Source organism: Nyctibius grandis, chromosome 8 (assembly GCF_013368605.1).
Source record: "Nyctibius grandis isolate bNycGra1 chromosome 8, bNycGra1.pri, whole genome shotgun sequence".
In the NCBI taxonomy this organism is placed as follows: domain Eukaryota; kingdom Metazoa; phylum Chordata; class Aves; order Nyctibiiformes; family Nyctibiidae; genus Nyctibius; species Nyctibius grandis.
Genome location: NC_090665.1, coordinates 5,441,760 through 5,464,926, shown reverse-complemented (window position 1 = coordinate 5,464,926; position 23,167 = coordinate 5,441,760). Strand labels below are relative to the sequence as shown.

The 23,167-nt window shown below is 49.7% G+C and overlaps 1 protein-coding gene across 1 annotated transcript in view; it reads left to right on the top strand.

The window, feature by feature from the left end:
- TNIK (TRAF2 and NCK interacting kinase) overlaps positions 1-23,167 on the top strand; it is a 158,810-nt gene that overhangs the window by 116,949 nt on the left and 18,694 nt on the right. Inside the window, exons 13-22 of the mRNA XM_068406081.1 lie at positions 1,757-1,867; positions 2,310-2,396; positions 3,798-3,998; positions 8,704-8,868; positions 10,729-10,968; positions 13,281-13,387; positions 15,969-16,132; positions 17,733-17,830; positions 18,554-18,577; positions 21,944-22,128. Of these exons, the coding sequence (XP_068262182.1) occupies positions 1,757-1,867; positions 2,310-2,396; positions 3,798-3,998; positions 8,704-8,868; positions 10,729-10,968; positions 13,281-13,387; positions 15,969-16,132; positions 17,733-17,830; positions 18,554-18,577; positions 21,944-22,128 (1,382 nt within the window). The remainder of the gene's footprint in view (positions 1-1,756; positions 1,868-2,309; positions 2,397-3,797; positions 3,999-8,703; positions 8,869-10,728; positions 10,969-13,280; positions 13,388-15,968; positions 16,133-17,732; positions 17,831-18,553; positions 18,578-21,943; positions 22,129-23,167) is intronic.

Here is a 23,167-nt window from a genome sequence, read left to right as displayed (position 1 = left end):
TCCCTTCCAACCCAAACCAGTCTGTGATTCTATGATCTATCAGATATCTGTTATAAATATATATCAGAGATGGATCTTTTGTATTGGATAGATACCTATTATAGAGATAGATCTATATAATATCTAGAATATCTGTATAATATCTCTATAGATAGAAAAATTTCTTCATGTAAAGGGTTGTCAAGCATTGGAACAGGCTGCCCAGGGAAGTGGTGGAGTCACCATCCCTGGGGGGATTTAAAAGATGAGTAGATGTGGTGCTGAGGGACATGGTTTAGTGGTGGACTTGGCAGTGCTGGGTTAACGGTTGGACTCAATGATCTTAAAGGTCCTTTCCAACCAAAACGATGCTATGATTCTATATCTATAATAGGGATAGATATATCTATATAGAAGCTCTCTGTATAGATCTCTGTCTATAGATAGATACAGATTTCGAATCCATCTGTACCCACAGTGCAGGCTCACTGCAGAGCAGCAGTCAGAGATGCATCAGCCAGCTCCCTGGGCAGAGCCGCTGGCTCAGCTGCCAGCTCCAGCCCTCTGTGGGAGTTAGGGAGCGCCCGGCGCTGCCAGCCCAGCCCCTCCGCAGCCTGCCTCGCCACTGCAGGCAGCTCAGCCGCTGCGTGTCGGCAACAGCAAAGTAAAAAAGGGAGAAAAAAGGACCAGGTTTATCGTTCAGCGGGTTGCCTCCCCGTTAGCGCAGGATGCACCCTGCACACGATGGGGTCAGGGCAGGCTGCGGAGCCCCAGGAGCCAGCGTTGGCACCAAGTGCCCTCTGCCCGTGGGGCTGCGGTGTGGGGCTGCAGGGCAGAACAGCCTGTGGCCCCTCTGCTCCCGTGGCAGAGCATCGCAGCAGCGTGCTGCGAGCCGCTGCTCCCCAGGACGGGAGAGCAGGGTGCTGCGGGTCGTGGGATGGTCTAGTTGACATGGTGGTGTCAGGGCAACGGTTGGACTCAATGATCCCTGAGGTCTCTTCCAACCTGGTTGATTCTGTGTGTGATTCTGTGATTCTGTGGGAGCAGTGATGTTGGGTTAAAAGCAGGGGGGGTGTGGGCTGCGGGCGTCACCTGGGTGCCCATCACCCCAAAATGTCCTGGATTGCTGTCAGCAAAGATACTGTAGAGCTGAGCAAGCAGGGATGCAACCCAGGAGGGAGGGGGCTGAGGTGGCCTGAGGAGGGCAATGGAAGCTCATTTGGTGTTTTGAAAAGGAAAAACCCTTGGATTTTGGGTTCTGCCTTAGCTTCTGGTCTCAGCAAATGCTGAGAGGGACGCGTTCCCCTCTCGGCAGGCAGTAGCTCCCCCAGCACCCTCCCTCAGCCTGGTGGGGGGGGTTGGGGATGAGACGTGAGTGATGGGCTCACGCGGCTCCTGGGGTGAGCCCCCTCTGCCCCATGCGTCTGGGGCCTGATTAACTGACCTGTCAGGCATACTGGTAAGTGGGGACCATGCCTGCATGGCTTCACCCGCAAGAGGGAGAAGAAATGGGGTTGCCTGCGTGGTCTGGCAGTGGTTTGGAGGATGCTCTGGGTTCTCTGTAGCCAGTGCCGGGCACTGGAGCGTGTGGGACAGGGTGGGATGGACAAGCCCCTCTACCACCCCAACCGGACCTGCCTGCTGGCAAGGCATCTCGAGCGGGCGGGAGCGTTGCGGGTCGCTGGGCGAGGTGGCTCTGCGAAAACCCTGAGAAAAAGGACTTTGGGCTGCCGGGCAGAGGAGTGAGGGTGCTGACCTGTGCCTTCTGCCCCCGCAGCAGCAGAGAAGGGAGAAGGAGCTGCGGAAGCAGCAGGAGCGGGAGCAGCGGCGGCACTACGAGGAGCAGATGCGGCGGGAGGAGGAGCGGCGGCGCGCGGAGCATGAGCAGGTAACTGGCGGGAGCGTGGATTCCTCTTCCTCTCACCAGAGGTTTTTCTCGTAAACACTCATATTTTTTGCCACTTGAGAGCAAATTGCTGAATTGTTGATGCTGCATGTGTCGCTTTCCACCGCCATCGTTTGTTTCTGTGCGGATCCACTTGCTGGCCTGCAGGTGTGGAATGACTCGATGCAGGTTTTTCCCACCCGCTGGTTCCCGAGGTGGGGTTTTGTGGTGTTCCCAGTTAATGTTTGCTCGGAGGTCCCTTGTAGAGTGGTGGACACCCCGGGTTCTTCGCACAGGGATGGAGGGTGCCCGGGCTGATGGATTGATACCAGCTCTCGGGTGGGATGGATGTGGGTGCCCACCTCATTCTCCTTCCTCTTGGGAAATACTGTCTCTTTTACCTTCTCTCTCTTTTTCCTTTGATCCTTGCTGCCCACGCCTCCAGGAGTACATCAGGCGACAGTTAGAGGAGGAGCAGAGACAGTTAGAGATCCTGCAGCAGCAGTTGTTGCAGGAGCAAGCGCTACTTCTGGTAAATGGGAGGCCCTGGCCACACTCACTGCTTGCTGCCCGTGTCGCGTCCGCATGTGCCCACGTGCACCCGTGTCCCCCAAGTGCCTCCTGCCAGTGGGGACGTGGGGGACGCTGTGGCCGCGAGCATGCCTCGGTGCCCCCGCTCCGGGCTGGGTCCCTTCGCAGTGCACGCCTCTCTCCTTGCATCCCTGCTGCGGCACCGCTGTGCTTGTGCCCTCTCGAGAGGAGCAGCCCTCTCTGGTGCCGTGCCGTTTGGAAGGCTGTTCGCAGCATGCTGGAGCGGGGTCGAGCTGGAGCGTGCCTGCACCCAGCAAACCCACCCTGCCACGCGGGTTTGCGTGCTCTGAGCGAAGGCTTTTGTTTTCATTTCCTCACAGGAACGCTGTACGTTCCCTCTCGTGCTGTTTGTATTCTAGATGTCCTCTTTTTTTATTTAATTTATTTTTGAGTTATACTTTTTTTTGATGCTGGTAGCTGTTACTCTCGCTGCATTTTCTTTTAATCTGCAGGGATTGTTCTTTTTCTCTCTTCATAGAATGGTTTGTGTTGGAAGGGACCTTAAAGCTCATCTAGTTCCAACCCCCCTGCCACAGGCAGGGACACCTCCCACTAGACCAGGTTGCTCAGAGCCCCATCCAACCTGGCCTTGAACACTGCCAGGGAGGAGCATCCACAGCTTCTCTGGGCAGCCTAGGCCAGTGTCTCACCACCCTCACAGGAAAGAATTTATTCCTAATATCTAATCTAAATTTCCCCTCTTTCAGTTTAAACCGTTACCCCTTGTCCTATCACTACATTTTGCTCTTTAATTTTATTTACGGAAAAGAAAAACCCTCACACAAGCCCGTGCCTTTTAAAAAGGCCCTTTCAAAATGATTTCCTCATTAAACCTCGTAGATCCATAGGGATTCAGAAAGATCACACAGCTGGCTCAGCTGTGCGGCCCTTCCCACAAAAAATAAATTGGTCCTGCAGAGGACTTGTCTTCAGCTGGTTTTCATCTCACCCGCTGATGTTTGGCACCTCATCGGATTGACGCTTTGTTCTTCCCATCCAGAAAGATCTGGGTGAAGTCACTGGTCGCTCCGAAGCGGGGATCTGAGCCCTCGGGGGGTCTCACAGTGTTCCCCTGGCGAGGCAGCGCTGGCACCCCCCGATCCGGCAGCTCCCCGCTGCGAAGTGCCGACGCTGGGGTCACAGCTCTACATCCCCGCTGCCCCTCCTCTGGCATGCTTTACAGCTCGGGCCCCAGAGTCTTTCAAATCAATGCACTTTGCAAGAAAACAGCCTTGCAGATCCTCAGGCCCCATTTTCCACCCAAACAGATAAATCTGCAGTTTGCAGCCCTGCGGTTACGCCCCGGCCGGGCACCGGTGTCACTGTGCTTTCTTCTGGGTAGGAGTATAAGCGCAAGCAGCTGGAGGAGCAGCGGCAAGCGGAGAGGCTGCAGAGGCAGCTGCAGCAGGAGCGGGACTACCTGGTGTCCCTGCAGCAGCAGCAGCAGCAGCAGCGGCAGGACCAGCGGCCGGCGGAGAAGAAACCCCTGTACCATTACAAAGAAGGGATAAATGCCAGCGAGAAACCAGCGTGGGCCAAGGAGGTAGGCGAGAGCGAGGAGTGGGGTGATGCTCATCTGCATCCGCAGGGCTGGGCGTGAGGTTTGGTCCGAAACACATACGGCAGATTGTGCTCTGCTGTGTCGGCATCCAGCAGATGCCATTAGCTGTGCTGGAAACACTCCCAGTTCAATGCAACGTGTGTGCCTCTGCGTTTGGGCAAGCAGAGAGAGTGGAAGAAGGAGCTTTTTCCATGAGGGCAAGCAAGGAGGAGGACGGGTGCCTCCCGGAGGGGTTCAGCTGTAGCTGGGGGCTTGTGGACATGCCAAGAGCTCCTGATGCTCCTTCCTGGCGTGTCCACAGGTCTGCTGGGGGTCAGGGGTGAATGCAGAGGGTGGTTGTAGGGGGGTTCCTTGCTGAGCGCTAATTCAGTTCCCCATAGTCAAGCAGGGATCAGGCAGCTTTTCCTCCCGGGCTCAGGGCTGTATCTCTTGGGGTTGCTGTCCTCTCATGGTTTTCAGGAAGGCAGGCCACATTGCTGATTTTCTTTTTCTCTACAGCAAAAAGAGGGAAATGTAACAATTGTGGGGTCTTGAATATTAATTACTACCCGGCTGAATAGTCTTGAAAAGACGAAGACATGCATTGTCTGCAGCGTGGTTTCAGGATCATGTACAAACTCTTTCTCCTTAATCTCTCCGTGGTGGCTCCAGTATGACTGGTGCCCACTCTTGCTATTAATTTTTCTAAAGTTCTTTGTCTTTCATTGATTTAATTTTGTAACCCTACTCCTGGGCAGAAAGATCTTTTAATAACTCACCTGTTCTTCCTACTAAGCAGGATCACTGCTGGGCTGCCAAATGTCTGGCAACCTTTAGTCCTGGCAGAGGTGTGATGTGCATCCAACATGTAGCTGTCTCCTGGTCTTTCTTCTTGACAGCCCTCAGCTGCATCCACAATACCTGCAAGCATCAGATGCTCAAGAAATTAAATCAGCTGTCCATTGCTAAGCAAAGGTCAATAATACGAACAGTTCTTAGCCTTTCTAAACCATCACAGAGATAGATGTGGGTGTCAAAAACTCTTTTCAGCTCTTTATACTCCCTTGGGTTTCTCCTTTGTTCCCTTCCAATTTAGACTTCAGAGTCTTTTGGTGGCGATGCGCCAGACGACATATTTTCATGGAGTTGCAGCATCATTCTCCATCCCTTCCAGTGGAAGAGGAGGTTTGGTAAGCGAGTCTGCAGACGAGACGTTCCAGATGTGCTGAGCCGCCTCGGACAGGAGAGGCTTCCACCTGAGTCATGCCTCTGTGGCTTTGTGCAGAACTGGGGCTCTCTTGAACATCTGCAGAAGTGCCGAGAGTAGGTGGCAGGCAGGAAAAAGGGAGTAAACTCCGTCTTTCGTTGCCTGGTTTTAAATAAATCCTCTAGAACGTTGCTGAAGTACCTCTGGCACTGTTTTAAATACTATAACAAAGATACATAAAAAGGAATCTTATTCTTTATCTGGGATGAAGGAGGAAAGTGCTGGATTTAGCTTTCCATTTCAAACACAAAGGCCCATTTCTTCTGTTCCATGGGAGAAGTGTCTTTTTTTGATGCTGTCACTGGAAGCAGGGCACTGGGAACTGTGCAACGTGAATAAGAGCAGCAGAATGTGGCCTCGTACCCTTTGCTGGAATCATGGGGAAGATGAGGTTTCCTGTTGTTGGGAAACATCTCCAGCTTCCAGCCATTAGCTCTCCAAACCATTTATTCTTTCCCTGTGTCATTCTGTCCCGTTTCTAATTAAATGCTCAAAGCAGGGATTGTGGCATCTTTCTGCTCTTGGGAGCAGTAGTTTGATGTACTGCCTTGACACAACACCCTTGGGAACTTCCCAAAACAACTCCTCCTGCCTCCATCCCCTGATTTATCTACTGCACAGTCCCACTTTTAGCACAGTTCAACCACTTTGCTGCATGCATCGAAGTACCGTCCTTGCTGGCCATACAGGTAGACTTGCACCGATAGTTAATCAGCCTGCCACGGTTCTTGCTGTATTTAGCAATTTCCATGCCCAACCCATGCGTGCTGATTTAACAGAAATACTGAGACTTTGTTTTCCTTTGGGAACAAAGAAAAGACAAGTCTGGCGCTCAGCCTACAATTTCTGGAGGCTCTGCAGAGCTCATTGGGATATTTCCTGAGGATTTTGCATGATATCCCATGCCGTCCTTGTTTTTATGCTCTTTGGTCTCAAGTCTTTTCTCTCAGGAGCTTGATCACCACAGCTGAGTTCTCCTCAGGCCATGCCCCTCTCTGCTTTTCATACCTCTCCTTTATGCACTTGTTTTCCCACCTCACTCGTCTTCACATGGTGACTCCAAGACCCTGCGGACGTGGGGTAAAGCATAAAAGTGAGGCTGTGGCCACTCACGTTGCGGTTGTGTCCCTGCGTCCCCCTGTTAAGGGACTGGCCTGTTGGTGAAGGCAAAGCTCTGGGTTAGGAACCAGGCTGTGCTGCATCTTTCATAGCTTCCCCAGAGCACAGTAAAGGATTTCTCTTTTTTATGCTAAACAAAACAGTCTGATCAAATAGTCCTACCAACACGCGTGGGTGCACATCCCCATCTGCTGTCCCTTCTACTCATCTTCTTGTGAGTGAAGGGTTATCCACTGGAAGGTAACTTGGGATGGAGTTGGGTGCTGTCCCAGACCTGCCCTATTTACCTAGGCACGTCTCTTCTTGTAATCGGGGACTAGCTGGGCCTCTTTGGACATCATGTTGGGACCCTCTGATGATCCAGCCAGGGGTGTGGCATTAGCACTTGAAGCAGCAGTACTGTAATTAGCAGCTCTCTCCGTTATGGACTCTTCTGTTCTGGACCAGTATTTGCTAAACAAAGTTATGCAGATAGCCAGGTCTAACTTCGCAGTGACAAAGCAGCTTGGTCAGCTGAAGGACGGGTTTGGGCGGATACATACCATACGTGACCATGGGTAAAGGAGGGGACAGGTTTAATGGGATGTTTTCCCTGTGGTGCTGTCCCGCAGCTCAGAGCTTCCCGGGGCTCGAGGCTCGGCTGCACATCACGAGCCGAGCTGTTCTCTGCAGCAGCCAACGTGCATGCCAGCTCCTCCTTCAGTCCCCGTGGCTTTTATCCTTCTCTCGCTTTGAAGTGATGTATTAAAACGTTGGCGGCCTTCCACTGGGACCTGCGCAGAAGCTGCTAATGTTGTTTCCCGTTTGAGGGGAATCTTGAGTTCAATTAGAGATGGCTTGAACCGGAGCGATGATGAATTCCTGCAGGGTTTTGCTGCTTTTTCCCCCTCTCTGCCTAATGGCGGAGGCAGGAAGGCCCCACAGAGTACAGCTGGAGAGTCCCAAGAGCATCCTCCGCTGTGCTGGTGCAACAAAGTGCTAGCGAGGAGGTGCTGGCAGTGGGAAACCAAGCGCCTTTCTCCTTCCCAGAACACAGACATCCCCATTTCATCACTCTCCTGCCTTCTCCTCCACGCAAGCTTTGAAGTCCTCTGTAATTAGCTGCACATTACGGCTTGGCAGCGTGCCGGAGAGCGCCGGCAGACAGCCGGAGGACGCGGCGGCGGCACCAGCTCTGCCTGCTGTCCTTCGTGCCAGGGCTTGCCTGATAAGGAGATGTACTGGACCAGGCCGGCGACCCAGCGCTCGTGCTGCTGCTCCCTTGTTCAGAGGCAGTTCTCCTTCCCATCTGTGCATCCACTCCCGTGGGCATCGCTGAACTGAGCTCTGCATGGCCTCTGCTAGCCGGTGGGCAGCGTCTGGGGAAGTTGTGACAACCTCTCCAGGTGGTCCCTCATGAACTAGAAAGGAAAGGGTCCATAACACAGATCTTTTACCTAAATTTTACCCTGACTCCTTCGCAGTATCTGAAAGAGGAAAAGATTGATTTTTATTAATATAATGGCTCTTTTTGTTTCATGAGTATGTATTTACTTAAAGAGCAGCTGTGGTTCTTTCCAAGCAGACCTCTTTTAAAGATTGCCGTTTAACGTGGCGTTGTACCTGGTGGAATCCAGACACACTAAGGGTATTTAACACGTTAATAATACGTAAATGAAAATATACATCAGGTCTCGAGGTATCAAGAATTCTGCATAGCATATGCCACACGAATATCAACGCATACAGTGACTGCGGGGGCACCCAGATTGCGCCTGTGTCTGGGTTAGCTGAAACCACGGTATCTCGACCAAGGGTGGCTGTAAGCAGTGGGCTTTGGGTTTATTTCTCTATCAGTAATAGAGGTTTTTCCCCTTCCGTACTTGCCAAGGGGCCAGGCTCACTAAATCTAGATCAAAGCCAGCCATTTTTGGGCTGCCGTGTTTATTCTTTTACTCACATCAAACAAAAGCACTCCTCGTGGTGTTTATAGCAGTGAAGGAAAAGGGTCCCCTTGCTTAGAGATACATTTGAGAAGAAACAAGAGCTTTTCAGGAGTCGTCTTCTAGAATCACCTCTCTGAGGCATGTTGCCTTTTCTTTATGCTTCCATTTCGTATTCAGAAATTAATTATGTGCATAAATACAAACAGTCCTTTCGGTGTCTTTAAAATTCATTTATTGCACTATATGCTGGGTGACTTGGATTCCATGATCATACAATATATATATGATGTGCCTAAAGAGAAACGAGCTTCCTATTGATATATACGTGCATACCTTGGTTTTCAGTCGCAAATGGCTTTTTCTGGGGCGTTCACCTGCTCTCCCCGTCTCCCCGCAGGTGGAGGAGCGCTCCCGGCTCAATCGCCAGAGCTCGCCGGCCATGCCCCATAAGGTGGCCAACAGGATTTCTGACCCCAACCTGCCTCCTCGGTCGGAGTCTTTCAGCATTAGCAGTGTGCAGCCGGCCCGGACCCCACCCCTGCTCCGACCCGTGGACCCGCAGGTAACCGCGCTTCCCCCAGCACGCTCGCCTACCACAGCCGGGATGCTGGGGGTGCTAGTAAGGTAACAAGGAAAGAAGGAGATTAAAGGGAAGTAGTGTCTTGCTCCCTGGTTTCTCAGCCTTACGTGTATTCGTGAGTAAGAGCAGCATCTACATTCATGAGTGGATTCCTCTTGTCACCTCCATGTGTCAGAAACATCACGCTGGTTTATACCTTCCTTTGAAGCATCACGTACTGGTTACTGCCAGAAACAAGCAGGAGGACCGAGAGGAACCGCTGGTCTGGTCCAGTGCAGCAGTTGCTCTGTTCCTCTTTGGATCTGGTTTATGTAAAGGACTAACAAAAACCACCGCGCCTGGTACGAAAGAGCTGGGACGCTTTGGTGCTGAGGATCATCAGAGGTTTTGCTTTCTTTGCCACTTTAGTTCGAGGTTTTGTTTTGGTTTTCCATTGAGTTGACATCAGTCACAAACACATCTGGAGAGGGCATAGATCACCATGAACCATCTAAAAATCCCTCCCAGCCATGCGCTCTGTAAGTACCCTGCCACCGAAAGCTCCGCACCGAGCTCTGAACCCTGGGAGTGCTCCCACAGATCCACAGGCTCCAGCGGGGGTTTCTGAGGGAAGGACAAAGCCTTTGCTCCGTGTCCACGTGGGCTTTCTGTGGGAAAACGTGCCAGCTGAGTGCCATCCATGTGTGGTGTGCACACCTGTAGGTCAGCAGCACAGTGCCAGCTTTAAATGAAACGCATGCAGGAAAGCCCTTAAACATACAGCTCTTTTTTTCCCAGTGTATATGATCTACATATGTATCTATATATAGACCTATATATGTTGGGAAGTGGGTAAAACCCCACTTCACTGTCATCACTCTGACTGACCAAATACTTTTCAGTGACCGTTTTGACAACCTATATTGTTGACAGCTACAAAGACTTTCGTTTGGCAATGAAACACTAATGAAAAGGTTGTTTGAAACAGACATTTACAGACCCCTGTAAATGTACGCATGCGTACACGGATACACGTACACGTGTACATAGATGTGTACGTAGAAATGGCAAATAAAAGTTACAACCCCACTGTATCGAAGAAATGCAGCTTCATGGGGTCCTGGGAAGAAACTCTGATTTCACAAACTCTTAACTTTGTGAATTTCTCAGATATCCCAAAACAGATGTCAGCATTCCTTTCGCTCGTAACCCTTATAGGGTTATAGCCCTTATAGGGTAACCCCTATAGGGCTGATCCATGGGGTACGGGCTACCTAGACCTATAGAAACTCATGCCTCAAGATACTTTTTTTTTTAAGCCATCTATGCCTCAGAATTCCTGACGATTTTTTTTATTATTATTTATTATCGTTTCCTTCCTTTTCTCATTTTTAACAAGGAAAAATCCATGCCAAACCTCATTAGCACAACGGTAGAGGTGCAGGCGTAGGAGGTGGAAATTCAGCCTGGGGCGGGCACAGCGTGCATGGGAGCTGGCAGGAGGGAGCAGCCTGTCCCTGCCCCTGCCCCTGCCCTGGGGTGGTACCCACAGCACGACGCGGGGCTGTCGGTACGAGCCGTGTCCCCCTGCACACGCAGGAGCGGTCAGGACTGAAGCATGCCGTTGCCTGATTTTAAAAGGCTGAGCTGTGCGAGCGTAATTTTTAATAGATCTCGCGTTGAAGTGATGTAAGTCAGAAGTTCCTGAAACCAAGGCAGCGCTGATCTCAGACTGAGGGGGCTTCTTAGTGCATCCGAAGTGCTAATCAAATTTTTTTTTTTTAATCAAATTTTTAAATATTTTTTTTTATTACTTTTTTTTTTTTTTTAATACTGATAGTTCTGTTTTGACTTGGTGCTTAGATTCCACATCTGGTCACTGTGAAATCCCAAGGAAGCTCCTTGTCTGGGTCTCAGTCACTGCATGAACAGCCTGCAAAGGGACTGGCTGGGTTTCAGGAGGCTCTGACGGTGACTTCTCACCGCACTGAGATGCCAAGGCAGAACTCGGACCCCACCTCAGAAAACCCTCCTCTGCCCCCTCGCATTGAAAAGTTTGACCGAAGTTCTTGGTTACGGCAGGAGGAAGACATTCCACCAAAGGTAACACTATCACTCCTCCCTTTCAGCACGTCAAAGAGGCGATCCCAGAGCAAAGTCCCTGCGGGACGGTGCTGCGCTCAGCCCCTCCGGCAAAGCAGAGGGGGCAGGACCGAGCCCATCCCCGTGGCTCCGCGGCGGGTACCAACCTGCCTGGGGGCTGCATTTCCCAAGGCAGGTTTTGCACGAGATGCTGGGAGCTGCTCTCGGGTGCACACACAGTGCTGCAAAGTAGTGTTGCCCTCCAGCAAAGAAAGTTCTTGAGCCCGAACAGAGGCCAAAATAACTTAATATCTCCTTTCCCTAGGATAAAAAACAACCTGCTGTTAAAATAGAATTATAGGAACATAAATTTTGTCATACTCAGTAAGACAGGTCCTTTTTAGTCTGGTGCCGTGCCTCCAGTTGCAATCAATATTTGATGGAAGACTTGTAAGGGCTCCAGCAGCTTTATACATCCATTGACATTTTGGCAGCGTCTGGCAGTATCTCTTTAATTAAAACTCTCCTGGACCAGTATTTCCATCGCGTTGTTTATGCACCTTCATTTTGGAAGCGTTATATCTCGGCCATTAAAGTTCCCCTTACAGTGAATCAGTGCTCAGCCTGGGAGGATTTTTAGACAAAAAATGATAATGAATTGGTTACTGACAGCGAGGCAGTATTTGTTGCTGAATGAGAGGCAGTTTTTTGGTGTATTAACAAAGTGACTTGCCTTTTTAAGAGCAAAATACCAGCTACCAGGTAAGCCTCCCTGTGCGAGGCATCTGCGGTGGTCTGTCACACGTCTGAATAACGTCCCTCTTTCTGCTGCTACCAAGTGAGAGGAGACATCAGTGCTCTGCCTAGGAGGAAAAGCAAGCCAACAGCTCCTGGAGCTGTTCGTGTGCTTCACTCCTCGGTAGTGCAGGAGGGTGGCTGCCTTCTTCTAACCTAGTTCTGAAAACCCCTTCACAATTTGCTGTTGCCTTGAGTCCTTTGAGAAGAGCATCTCTTAACTGCAGGGATGCACTATGTGGTGAGACCGCAGCACCTGCTCCTCGGAAAGCTCTCTTCCAGCACTATGGGTATTTTCCCCCTTGGCTGAGGGAACACGAGCTCTGGAAGGGGTCCCCACCAGATCACGTTTAAGGCCGTTGTGTGGGCAGTAACACCCAACAAGGACTCTGACTTCACATTTTACTGCCCAAAGTGGGTTTGTTGTGTTTGTTAGCGGGAACACAAGGACTGCCCAGTGAGGCAGGGCCAGCTGTCTCTGTGGTCCGGGGTCTTGTTTCTGCCAGTGCTTATGGCTGGATGCTTCAGAGGAAGGTGAAAAACTCCCCACGTCCCGACGGCGCAGCACCCTGCCCGGAGGGGCGATTGCTTTTTAATGGGACAAGCTGTAGCTAGCCATGCTGCAGAATATAGTTAGCTCGCTCTCTAAATCTTTATCTTGCCTAACATAACTGCATGTTTATTCTCAGAAAAGCCTAATCCTTTTTTTGTTAATCCTGCTGTGCCCTTGGCCTCTCTGTTACCTGGTGCAGGGTGTTGCGCGGTGGGTATCGTCTTGCCTCCCCACATCAGCCTGCGCTGCTGGGGGGTGAAACAGCCGTGCAGCGATGCCCGTGCTCCCACGGGATGGGGGTCCGGCCGAGGCAGGGCTCTGGTGTTACCCCCCAAAGCACGGGTCAGCTGCCGTTGGCTTTGGGTTCTGCTGGCAGCGTTGGCGATGAGCCGTCCTGCCGGCAGCGGGGCCTTGGCAGCGGCGTCTGAAGCTCAGCGAAGGTCGTAGGGCTTCATGCGAGCGTTGGGTGGATCAGTCTGGCTCTTTCTGCTGTCAGCTCTCTTGTTTGCCCACCGGTCAGCACCTTCTCCCTGCTGGCGGGTGTTACATCTGAACTAGAGATGCTAAAAACTCCACCATGGCTGCTGAAATGTACTTCAGTCTGAAGTCTACCTTAAAAAGTACTTTTCTGGGCTTTGTTGGATTTAAATTTTATCTATATATATATATGTGTGTGTGTGGATACATTCTTTTTGAAGAAGTGCAAGCCCTATTAGATGGTAGCTGGGCTGCTCTGTGTGCTGCTCGGGGCTTCTCTGCCGGGAGCATCCCTGACCGCACCTTCGCAGCTCATTTCTGTCTCACACTCAGGCAGTTCTTTCTAAAAGCCGAGAGCTTTATGTTTTCTAATTGCTATAAATATTGCGGATGTCTCAGTGGGAAATCAACTGTAAATCGAGTCTGAAGGCAGTGCTGAGAGGCGATCCCACAGACGTGTGAGCAGCCGCCTGGCCGGGTGACAGTGGCTATCTCTGTTCTTTTCCAGGTGCCTCAGCGAACTACTTCCATCTCCCCTGCTCTGGCCAGGAAGAACTCCCCAGGCAACGGCAGCGCCCTGGGGCCCCGGCTGGGCTCCCAGCCCATTCGGGCAAGGTACGGACTGGGGATAGCTGGGGGAGCCTGAACACGGGCCGGGGCTCAGCCCTGCCTTTGCTGACTGGTGACAGCATGAGATTTGCAGTGCTTCTCCTGTGGCTGGGATGAACTTTGGCATTTGTTAGTACTTTGTACCGACACCGAAGGCTGTGAGCGCTTGGATCGCTGGAGGTTTTGCTCCCTGGGCTGCATACGATCCTGGGCGTTGTGGGGTTTGGAGGTGGATGCTGCCTCTGCTGCTCTGGGGTCAAATGGGAATTTGGGCGCTCCCTCCAGTGGAATTAGGTTCTGGTTCTCCCAGTGTCACCTCTTGCATGTTAGAGGATCCATATAAGCCAGCAGGGAGATCTCAGTGATACATACGGTACATTTCCTATGCATCAGAGCAGCTTTTCACAGGTAATGACCAAGGAAGTGCGAGGGGACAGACGCTGATACAGCCTGGTGAGATCTTCCTTAGATGTAGATCAAGGATTAAATTCCTGTCGGCTTCCTAGGACTGGGGCCTTTGCCTTAGCCAGATCCAGCTCCGCGGCATGGCAGCGTGCAGGGCGCACTCGTAGCACCCCGAGGAAGGATGCTGCACTGCAGCAGCTGACCGATCTCTGCCGTGTTGGAGCTGTCCCTGGGCATGTCTGAAACGATCAGGGGAGTTGACAGGCTCTGCTCAGAGCTGGATGGGAAAAACACGGCTCGGTCATGCGAGAGCTTGTCGCTGGTTTGCAGAGCGTCGTGGGCAGACCTCTCGACCCGGGGCAGGCCCATCTCAGGGTAAATACGTGTTCCACGCAGCCTTACATGATGGAGCGCTTTGGTTTCTTCTTCCTGCCTTGTCCTTTCAGGGTGAGGTCAAAAGGCGAACGCTGGGATGTTTGTAGCCATGTGCTGTCACCAGTGTAGCCTACATCTTCCTTTCCAGCTCAGTGCCCCAACTGTGCATCAGCCAACTCAGCGGGCAGCAGCTCAGAGCAGCTGCCAGGGGTAGCAGAAGGAGGAGGAGTCTTTGGTGGGGGTGGGTTTTTTTTTTTTAAATTAGACAAAAAACATTCATATCATGGTTGGTTCCTCTTTATTGCTCAAGGCTGAAGCATTTTGAATTCTTGAAAATGTTGTTCTTTTAATTAGCTGTTGCGTGAAGGACAATTTAAAATGTGGAAGGGTATTGGACTGCATGGTCCTAGTAAGTGATAGTGTGGAAAGTAAAATGCATAAGGGGAGTCTGTGGGATTCAAGTTGAAGGTTGCCCAGTGTTTCCTTCAGCCTCCCAGTCCCTGTCCTGGTCGGTACGGGTAAACACATTAGTAGTGTTTTATTCAAATACATTTCATGAATTAATTTAGCTAAGGACATGTCAGCTGTACAGCATGAGCTGGAGGCCTTCAGTTTGATGAAAATTGGAAATGATTAGGATTGTTACCATGTCCATTAAACTAAGTATTCAGTAAAACAGTTTCACATTTCATTTCTCTCACAGTAATGTAGCATTTCTCCTATTTTCCTTTTTAACCACCTCTCCTATTGGTCCTTGATTCCTCCCATGCATAAATGTAAATATTATTAAAATATGCTTTCTTTTATTTGCTACCCCATTGTAATAAATGAGGGGGTATTTCCTTGCACGCAGAAAGTTACTGTCTTGCTCTCATCATTTTAATACCCACCTGCATCAATGCAAGGTAACTCCAGGCAGTGATTTAATATAATATCCACGACAAGCAGCGTCCAAACGATTCTGCCAGCGACCCCGTTATGGCAATGGGCCTTTGCACAATTTGCACCATTATGGTGGTTGTCCGAGGGACACGGCGTGCACACCCTGCACAGGACTTTGAATAATAAGATCACTTAACAGGAGTATTGTATAAAACCACATTGCGTAACTCTTGCGTTAAACATGTCTTCTGATGTAATTTCAGTGCCAAATGAGAATTAATTTTCTAAAGGCATCTGATACTCTGAGATATTAGTCACTCTTTGTGTGTCAAGGACGCTTTTTATTCTAGATTTATGTACGTTCACAAGGGTGAAGGAAATCAAGGAAGAGAAGTGGATATTGTATGCGAGTTTACAGTGAAGATGTGAAAATTGGGAAGTGTGATTAAGTGGCAAAAGTGATGTGCAGCCTTGCTGCAAACCTGAGATCCTTTCTTCGCTGAAATATTTCTTTCTCTGTCTAGCAGCGATGTGCAAATTCCTGCTTTTATGATGAATTTTGGTGGTTAACTCAGATAACTCCAGCATTGCACATGTACAGGCTGAAGGGGAGTTCTGAGCAAAGAATCTTTTATTTTTTGCTGAATTTGGCAAAATAAGAGTAGAAAGCTGCTCTAGCCAACTTTTCATCATGGTTGTGGTCCACCTCCATAAAGAATGTTGAGTGCCTAATTCAGCTGCCGTGGATTTCAGTGGGGCTTGCAGGCTTGATAGCTTCAGAAGAGAAGACCTTAGACCTATCTTCTCCAGCAGAGATGTCTCCTCCTCACCTTCCAGCTGTCCCTGTCAGTGCAGGAAGGATCTGAAGCCCCGGAGGTGCTTGCAGCACCATGTGATGATGCCCCTCTGTTTTGTGCTCCTGCAGCAACCCGGACCTGAGGAGGACAGAGCCCATCGTGGAGAGCCCGCTGCAGAGGACCAGCAGTGGCAGCTCCTCCAGCTCCAGCACTCCCAGCTCCCAGCCCAGCTCCCAGGGCGGGTCCCAGCCCGGCTCCCAGGCTGGCTCCAGCGAGCGCAACAGAGTCAGAGGTGAGGTTCTTGAAGACGTCCCTTAGCACCAGGCGTGCTTTATGAGGCTTGTTTGATAAGCGGGAAGGGCCAGAGGTCTGTGATCTCATAGATGTGTTTTAAAAAAAATTAAAAATCAAAGGATTCATCAATTCTGATGTATTTCTGTGACCAGCTGGCCTCCTGGCAAACAGAGATGCCCACACTCCCTTTTGGATGCTGATGGAGGATGCCCATGGCCTCCTGCGCTCAGCATCGCAGTGCCAGGTAGCTTGTACAAAAGGAGATGGGGGTTATCCTTTAGGGCAAACAAAAAAAAATAGCAGCGTTCTTCCTGTCTTCATCAACCCAAGCTCACTTCTTCTATGATGGTTTCTTTGGGAGTGTGTTTCACTTGTGGTGGGTATGTAATACTTTGTTTTTGGAGCTTCATCTCCGTGCACAGCCTGAGATGGGAGCAGAGGAGTGAATTAGCCCCTAAGAAGCTTTCTCTAAAATGCTTTCGCCAGGCAGCCATGCCGACCCTGGGTTTATGTTCCTAGCCAAATTGTTTCCTCTCATCTTTGAGCCACTCTTAAAGATACTCCATTCCCCGTTTAATCGCAGTAGGAGTTGCTAAAGCACATCCAACCCGTACATCTGCATTTCTGGCACAGCCCCGCAGTATAAATCCCCAGGGCTGAAGCGCATTAAAACAAACACTGCCTGCATGCTTTGAATTTTGTATGACTTGGCCATAAGGTGACGTGTCTGTTGTTGAAGTCATCGCTCCTCTAGGTAGTCAATAAAAGGAGTTTGTCACCAATTGTCTTTTTTGGTTTGGTTTTGTTTTCACTAACGAGGAATCCTGTGACAAATAATGCCCTAACAATGTCAGATGCTGCAGAGCTTTTAATTTATCACATGCCCTGCTCTTTTGCAGAGTGAGTTTGTTTCTTTAGTAGAAAACAGGGCAGTAACGCTGCGAGAAAGCTGTCAGTGGAGGCTGGGCTGGGTTATGGTTTCTGTTGCTCTATGGAGGGATGCTCCATACAGTCAGGTGGAGAGGAGCAGGAGGATTTTTTGAGAATAGAAACAAAATATTGTAAAACTTTATTAGTTGGACAAAGATTACCTATTTACAGAGTATCCAGTCCTGAGCCTGGGATGTCCTTCTCTGCTTTCACCACCATCTTCCTGTGCTTCATGGGTGAATAGCTGCCAGTGCCCCCAGCACAAGGAGGAGGATGATGAAGCCCCCCACACCCACCCATCCCAGGCAATGGGATGCAGCAACAGCTTTCAGCAGCATTTTCATAGAATCACAGACTGACTTGGGTTGGAAGGGACCTTAAAGCTCATCTAATTCCAACCCCCCTGCCACAGGCAGGGACACCTTCCACTAGACCAGGTTGCTCCAAGCCCCATCCAGCCTGGCCTTGAACACTGCCAGGGAGGGGGCAGCCACAGCTTCTCTGGGCAACCTGGGCCAGGGTCTCACCACCCTCACAGGAAATAATTTATTCTTAATATCTAATCTAAATCTCCCCTCTTTCAGTTTAAAACCGTTCCCCCTCGTCCTATCCCTACATGCCCTTGTAGTGCTTTTAATTCCCACTCTCTCCGCTTGCCTCTCGCCCAGGGAACGCCAAGCCCGAAGGGTCCCCTGTGCTCTCCCACGAGCCCGCCAAGGTAAAGCAGGAAGACAACAGGGACGTGACGCGACCGAGCCGACCCGCTGTGAGTCTGAAATTATTTCCTGCGGGAACGTTGCCAGCTGGCTTGGCCACGTTCCCCTTCGGTGCGGTAGCACAACCGCGGGGACCCCAAAAAAGAGCCTAGTGCTGTCGCTCCTCCAGCGGAGAGCCTGGAAAGCGGCGGTACAGCGAGAGCCCGTGGGGGATTGCGATGCTCAAGAGAGTGCATGAGTCTTTATCAGGAGCCCCAAGCCTAGGGGAAAGCGCTTAACCCTGTGTTTCCACGTGAAGCAGATGCTTAAGGGCTTTGCTAGCTTGGGCGCGGCGGTGGCCGATGGCACATTGTTGTGTTCCGTGCTGCATGTCCCCGCAGCAGCCCGGTGGAGGGATGCTCTGCTCGGGAAGGCTGGGCCACCGGCCCCCGACAGCCTTCACAGCTCAAAACCACACCTGGTCGTGCTCTCTGTACACTCCTGGTTTATTATTCGGAGCAAAATCTCACCCGAAGTGTTTCCTCCTGGTTTAATGCTGTTGACATTTGTATTTTAAAACTGCACAATCGGCCTAATAATGAAACGAATTTCCACTGCCTCTCTTTTTTAATGTGTATTAATGCTTTGTTGATGTTGTGTTTTTTTTTTCCTCTACACTCCACAGCGTTGAGCTAACAATTCTAATTTTATTTCTAACCTGCTTGCCCTTCCTCTGGCTTTTTCCTGTCCCGATCTGTTTCCTCTGATGCTGATTATTCTTCCTTTACCCACAGAGCTATAAGAAAGCTATAGATGAGGTTAGTGATATCTTTTCTCGGTGGGTCGTGCCTGTGCAAGGTTGACGAGTTAGCGCTTAATACCGAACCGGGTGTTCTTGGTGCTGAGGTTGAAAAAGGTGGCGATGCAGCTGTGGGTCGGACGGGAGAGCGGGCGATGGCGTTTCGGCGCGGGGAGGGGAGTGGCACGGCTGGTGTGTTCTGCACGGAGCAGCGGCGCGTTTGAAGGAGAAGGAGCGAGAGCGGAGGTCTCTCGTGGCTCACCACATTCTGCTCTCACTACAGCCCCCGGCCACCCACTGAGTTCAGCGGGGCCATCGAGTGCTGTTGGAAACGCGTTTTAAGCCTAATTCGAACGAAGGCGCTTGGCAAATAAAGGAAAACAGAGCAGTGGAATACAGTGGGTAATTCAGCCTCATGGACCAGACCGTCAGCTGTAAAGCTAGAGTCAGCAGAGCCGTCTTTGATGTTGATGGTCAATGCTAGTCTTCAGCCATCCTCTTAAAAAAAAAAGTCCTAAATTACAATTTTTTCACTAATATTTTAAATGTCTGTGCATCTGGTGATGGTGAATGTGTAAATGCTCATGGGAAAAGACCAAACATCCCTGATTTAGCATTTAACTTGCCTCACGCATGCGTGGCTGTGCACACACTGCTGATACTGTGGGGCTGTAATGGAAAGCACCCGCATCAGCAGCCTCTCCTGCAGCCTCTTTCCTCGAAAAATAGAAGATACGAGAGGAGGAAGATGTGCTAGTTAGTTAACTTGTTCTCTCGGATAAGTCATGAGCAATGTGTTCTGTTTAATGAGGTGCTTTGTTAAGAAAAAAGTACATAAATCAGTGTCTAAACAGAGGCAGCGTGTGTGCTAAATCCAAGTTCAATGAGCGATGTGATTTTGGAAACCAATCTGACTTGATTCCAGCAAATATTAAATCTAAAGAAGTCTTTGTGATTAAAAGTAATTAAAGAGCACTGATACTGCTAACTTATGTATTATGTCACCCTCAGTAATAACATTTCAAACACATGTGGAACTACACAGCACTTTCTTTTCTAGTTGTCAGATTGTTTTTGGTCCAAGAGCAGCTCAGTGAAGCCGTTTAATCCTACAAAGCGCTCATTACTTAGAGAAAATGATAGCATCAAAGAATTAACCATCCTGAGGCAAAGCTTTCCCTAGGAAATACGAGTTATCTGATGATATTGTCTGGGAGTATTACTGCTGTTGTAACTTCCAAATTAGTTATTAAAAACTAATTAAGCTGATGTTTAAAATACTTGGCTGTCTTCTAGTGATGACCAAAGGCGGCTGATAGGGTGCCTTGAAACACGTTAGAAGTGGAAGGTGCGAAAAAGAAGTAATTTTCATGGTCCATCGCTGCGATAGGGAAGGGTCCAGTCCTCGTCCTGCGCTGCAGGAAGCCCAGCTGCAGTTTTAAGAGGCTCTTACACACTCCTGAAGTCCTTTTAAAAGTTGAGAAGGCTCTAATCCAACCCAAAGGCAAGCGCTCAATAAAGAGCATATTTCATACTCTAAATGGAAAGCGTTGTTAAGCTGTTGAAATTGTCATTGATTCCTTTTTACGAAAAGAAACAATCATATCGTAGAAGCTGCTACAGCGCTAATTAAAATAATTAGTTGCCGTGACTGCAGATTTGACTGTATTTCAGTCCCAAACATGTTGACATCGAAAAGAAACTCCTGAAATACCACGTTCTTTCTGTAATCATGATAAAGAGCCTTTCTTTAAAGGTACAGAGAGCAGTTGGAGGGGGATATATAATACCCATCACAGGTACCTGCTGTGAAGCAGGGATTGATCCTTTTTTTTAAATAAAAACCCCAAACTAGCTTTTTTTGGTATACTAATATTTATGGGTCTGATGCGAAGCTCTGTGACGTGCATGGGAGCCTCTCCTCTCCGTTAGAGGCAGGCAGGGCAGACCTGGGAGCAGAATGTGCTGGAGCCCGCCGGGAGGTGGGGGTCATCCATAACCCAAGTACAGATCGCTCACCAAATATTCCTGCTTCATGATTAAAAAATATATATAAACTGGGTTTGCACCTCAGCCGTAGAGGTTCGCCATCGTTTTCGTCACGTGCCGACGGGGTAGGTTTTTAAGAGCTCCCTTTGCAACCGTAATTAACGTTGCCGTAGTCGCCCTGCTGGAACGGTAAACTGGAAATGCAGTAAATGGGAGTATGGCCGTGAGACAACTGTGGAATTTAGTCTTTTTCAATGAGTTTCTTTCTCCCTAATCCTTTACCTCTGACCGAATGCACTGCTGCCTACCTCGGTCACTAATATAGGGAGAAATGGTAAGACTGGCAATCGCGGTGCTTTGTTCGTCATGTGCATGTCTTGTGCAACAGAGTTCTCTAACCCATTCTAATTCGAGCTCTCATGCTTTTCTGCCCTACTGCTTCCCCCTGCATTGCTATAAAAGCATGTAAGATAACAAAAAGTCTCTTTTCTACACGGTGCCTGCCATGTTCCTTGTTTTGAAATAGCACTGTCTATTTTATATGACTGTCGGGTCTGAGACCTCATCAAAGTCATGGTAAACTGAAAAATTATTACGAGGCTTTGGGACTGCTCCTATCTTTTTTTTTTCTTGTTTTGAGGCTTTTTTTTGTTGTTTTTTTTTTTTTTGCCCTTAGCTTGTAGGCTGCCACATTTCACATAAAGTGCTTAATGGGTCCTGCTGAGGGATTTTTTTTTTTTATTATTATTATTTTTTGATCGTGTGGCTGACTCAGGGCTGTGAGTCCCAAGCGTGGCTGAGCTGGGCGCTTCCCCTCGTGCTCCTCACAGCCTCTCGGCAGCCGCCCCACAGCGGAGACTCACCGCAGAAGCAGCTCTGGACGTGGGGATTGCACCACTCCATGGGAGATGCTGTCATTGCTTCCTTCCCAAGTGCATTTATTACAGAATAAATACAATTATGGGGTCTCTTTGAGAAGATTGAAAGAAGAGAAAAACCCTGCAGGAGAAATTCTCCAAGCCAATCTTTGAGATGATGTTGTTTTCCAGTTTACTATGATGGTGACTGAACTTCACCTTTTCCAACAAATATAATTTTGTCGTGTATACACATATAAGTGTGTGTATATATATGCACATACACGTTCCAAACAGAAAAAGAAGAGGTCGGCTGTTGATTTTTTTCAGTGAGCGTAAATCAGTTTTGTTTTGTTTAATAAATGCTACATGCTACAAACATTGTCCTACGTTCGTCTCATGTTTGTAACGACTCTGTAAAGCTATTTCTTGTTGCTCGTGCTGTTAGCATTGGCTTTTGAAGAGATGTGTGTGACTTTCTCCTCGCTTTAAATATAATAGCCATCGCTTTCTTGTTTTCTTGCCTCCATCCCCTTTAGGACCTGACGGCCTTAGCCAAAGAGTTGAGGGAGCTGCGCATCGAGGAAACCAATCGCCCCCTGAAGAAGGTGACGGACTACTCCTCCTCCAGCGAGGAGTCAGAGAGCAGCGAGGAGGAGGAGGAGGATGGGGAAAACGAGACGCATGATGGGACCGTACCTGTCAGTGACATCCCACGGCTTATGTAAGAAGCGCTTTCTTTTGGGGGGGTAAACCATGAAACCACGGTGTGTCTGGGTCTGGAGGAGCAGTAGCTGTGATATGGGACGTGTCCAAAGCGCGTTGGTGTTTGGTGGCTGACACTGGGAACGGTGTCGTGGTTGCAAGGGATAATTTACTCAGGTGAGTCTTCTTCCTGGTCCAAACTAGAGATACTTGGTGGGAAAAACTGAATTATTTCCACTGTACATTCAGTGAACTTGGACTCCAAGCTGAAGGACCTGAGGTGACCTTATTGCAGTCTACAACTACCTGAAGGGAGGTTGTAGTGAAGTGGGAGTCGGCCTCTTCTCCCGGGCAACTAGCGATAGGACAAGAGGACATAGCCTCAAGCTTCGCCAGGGGAGGTTCAGGATGGACATTAGGAAGAATTTCTTCTCAGAAAGGGTCATTAGACATTGGAAGGGGCTGCCCAGGAAGGTGGTAGAGTCACCATCTCTGGATGTGTTTAAAAAAAGACTGGACATGGCACTTAGTGCCATGGTCTAGTTGACATGGTGGTGTCAGGGCAATGGTTGGACTTGATGATCCCAGAGGTCTCTTCCAACCTGGTTGATTCTGTGATTCTATGCTCCTGTTGATGAGCAAGGCAGGATTTTGGCCAGAATGGATGCACCTGACCTTGTCCACACCTTGGGTCCTGCCCATGGGGTTGGTGTGTTAAGCTCTTCCCGCTCTTGAGCCTGGTCTTGCCCCAGATCAAGCCGTGCTGAAGTGCAGTACTTGGTGGCCTGCCCAGTGCCAGCTGGTAGAGCCAGGATTATCATAATCCTGAGTCTTTGATTTTTGTCCTTGGCTCAGTCACTGTGCAAGCAGCGGGCTATAACATTGAAATGAAAAAGTCGGCAGACTGTGCTATTGTGTCCCCTGTATAGGTTCATGGGGCACTTGTGCTTTTGAGTGTCTCTGGATGAGGGAGGAGGGCAGCATAGCTTCAGCACACCGAAACAGCTGTCCCCACGCAGAGCGAGCTGGCAGAGCATCCCTGCCCGGGCTTCCTGCCC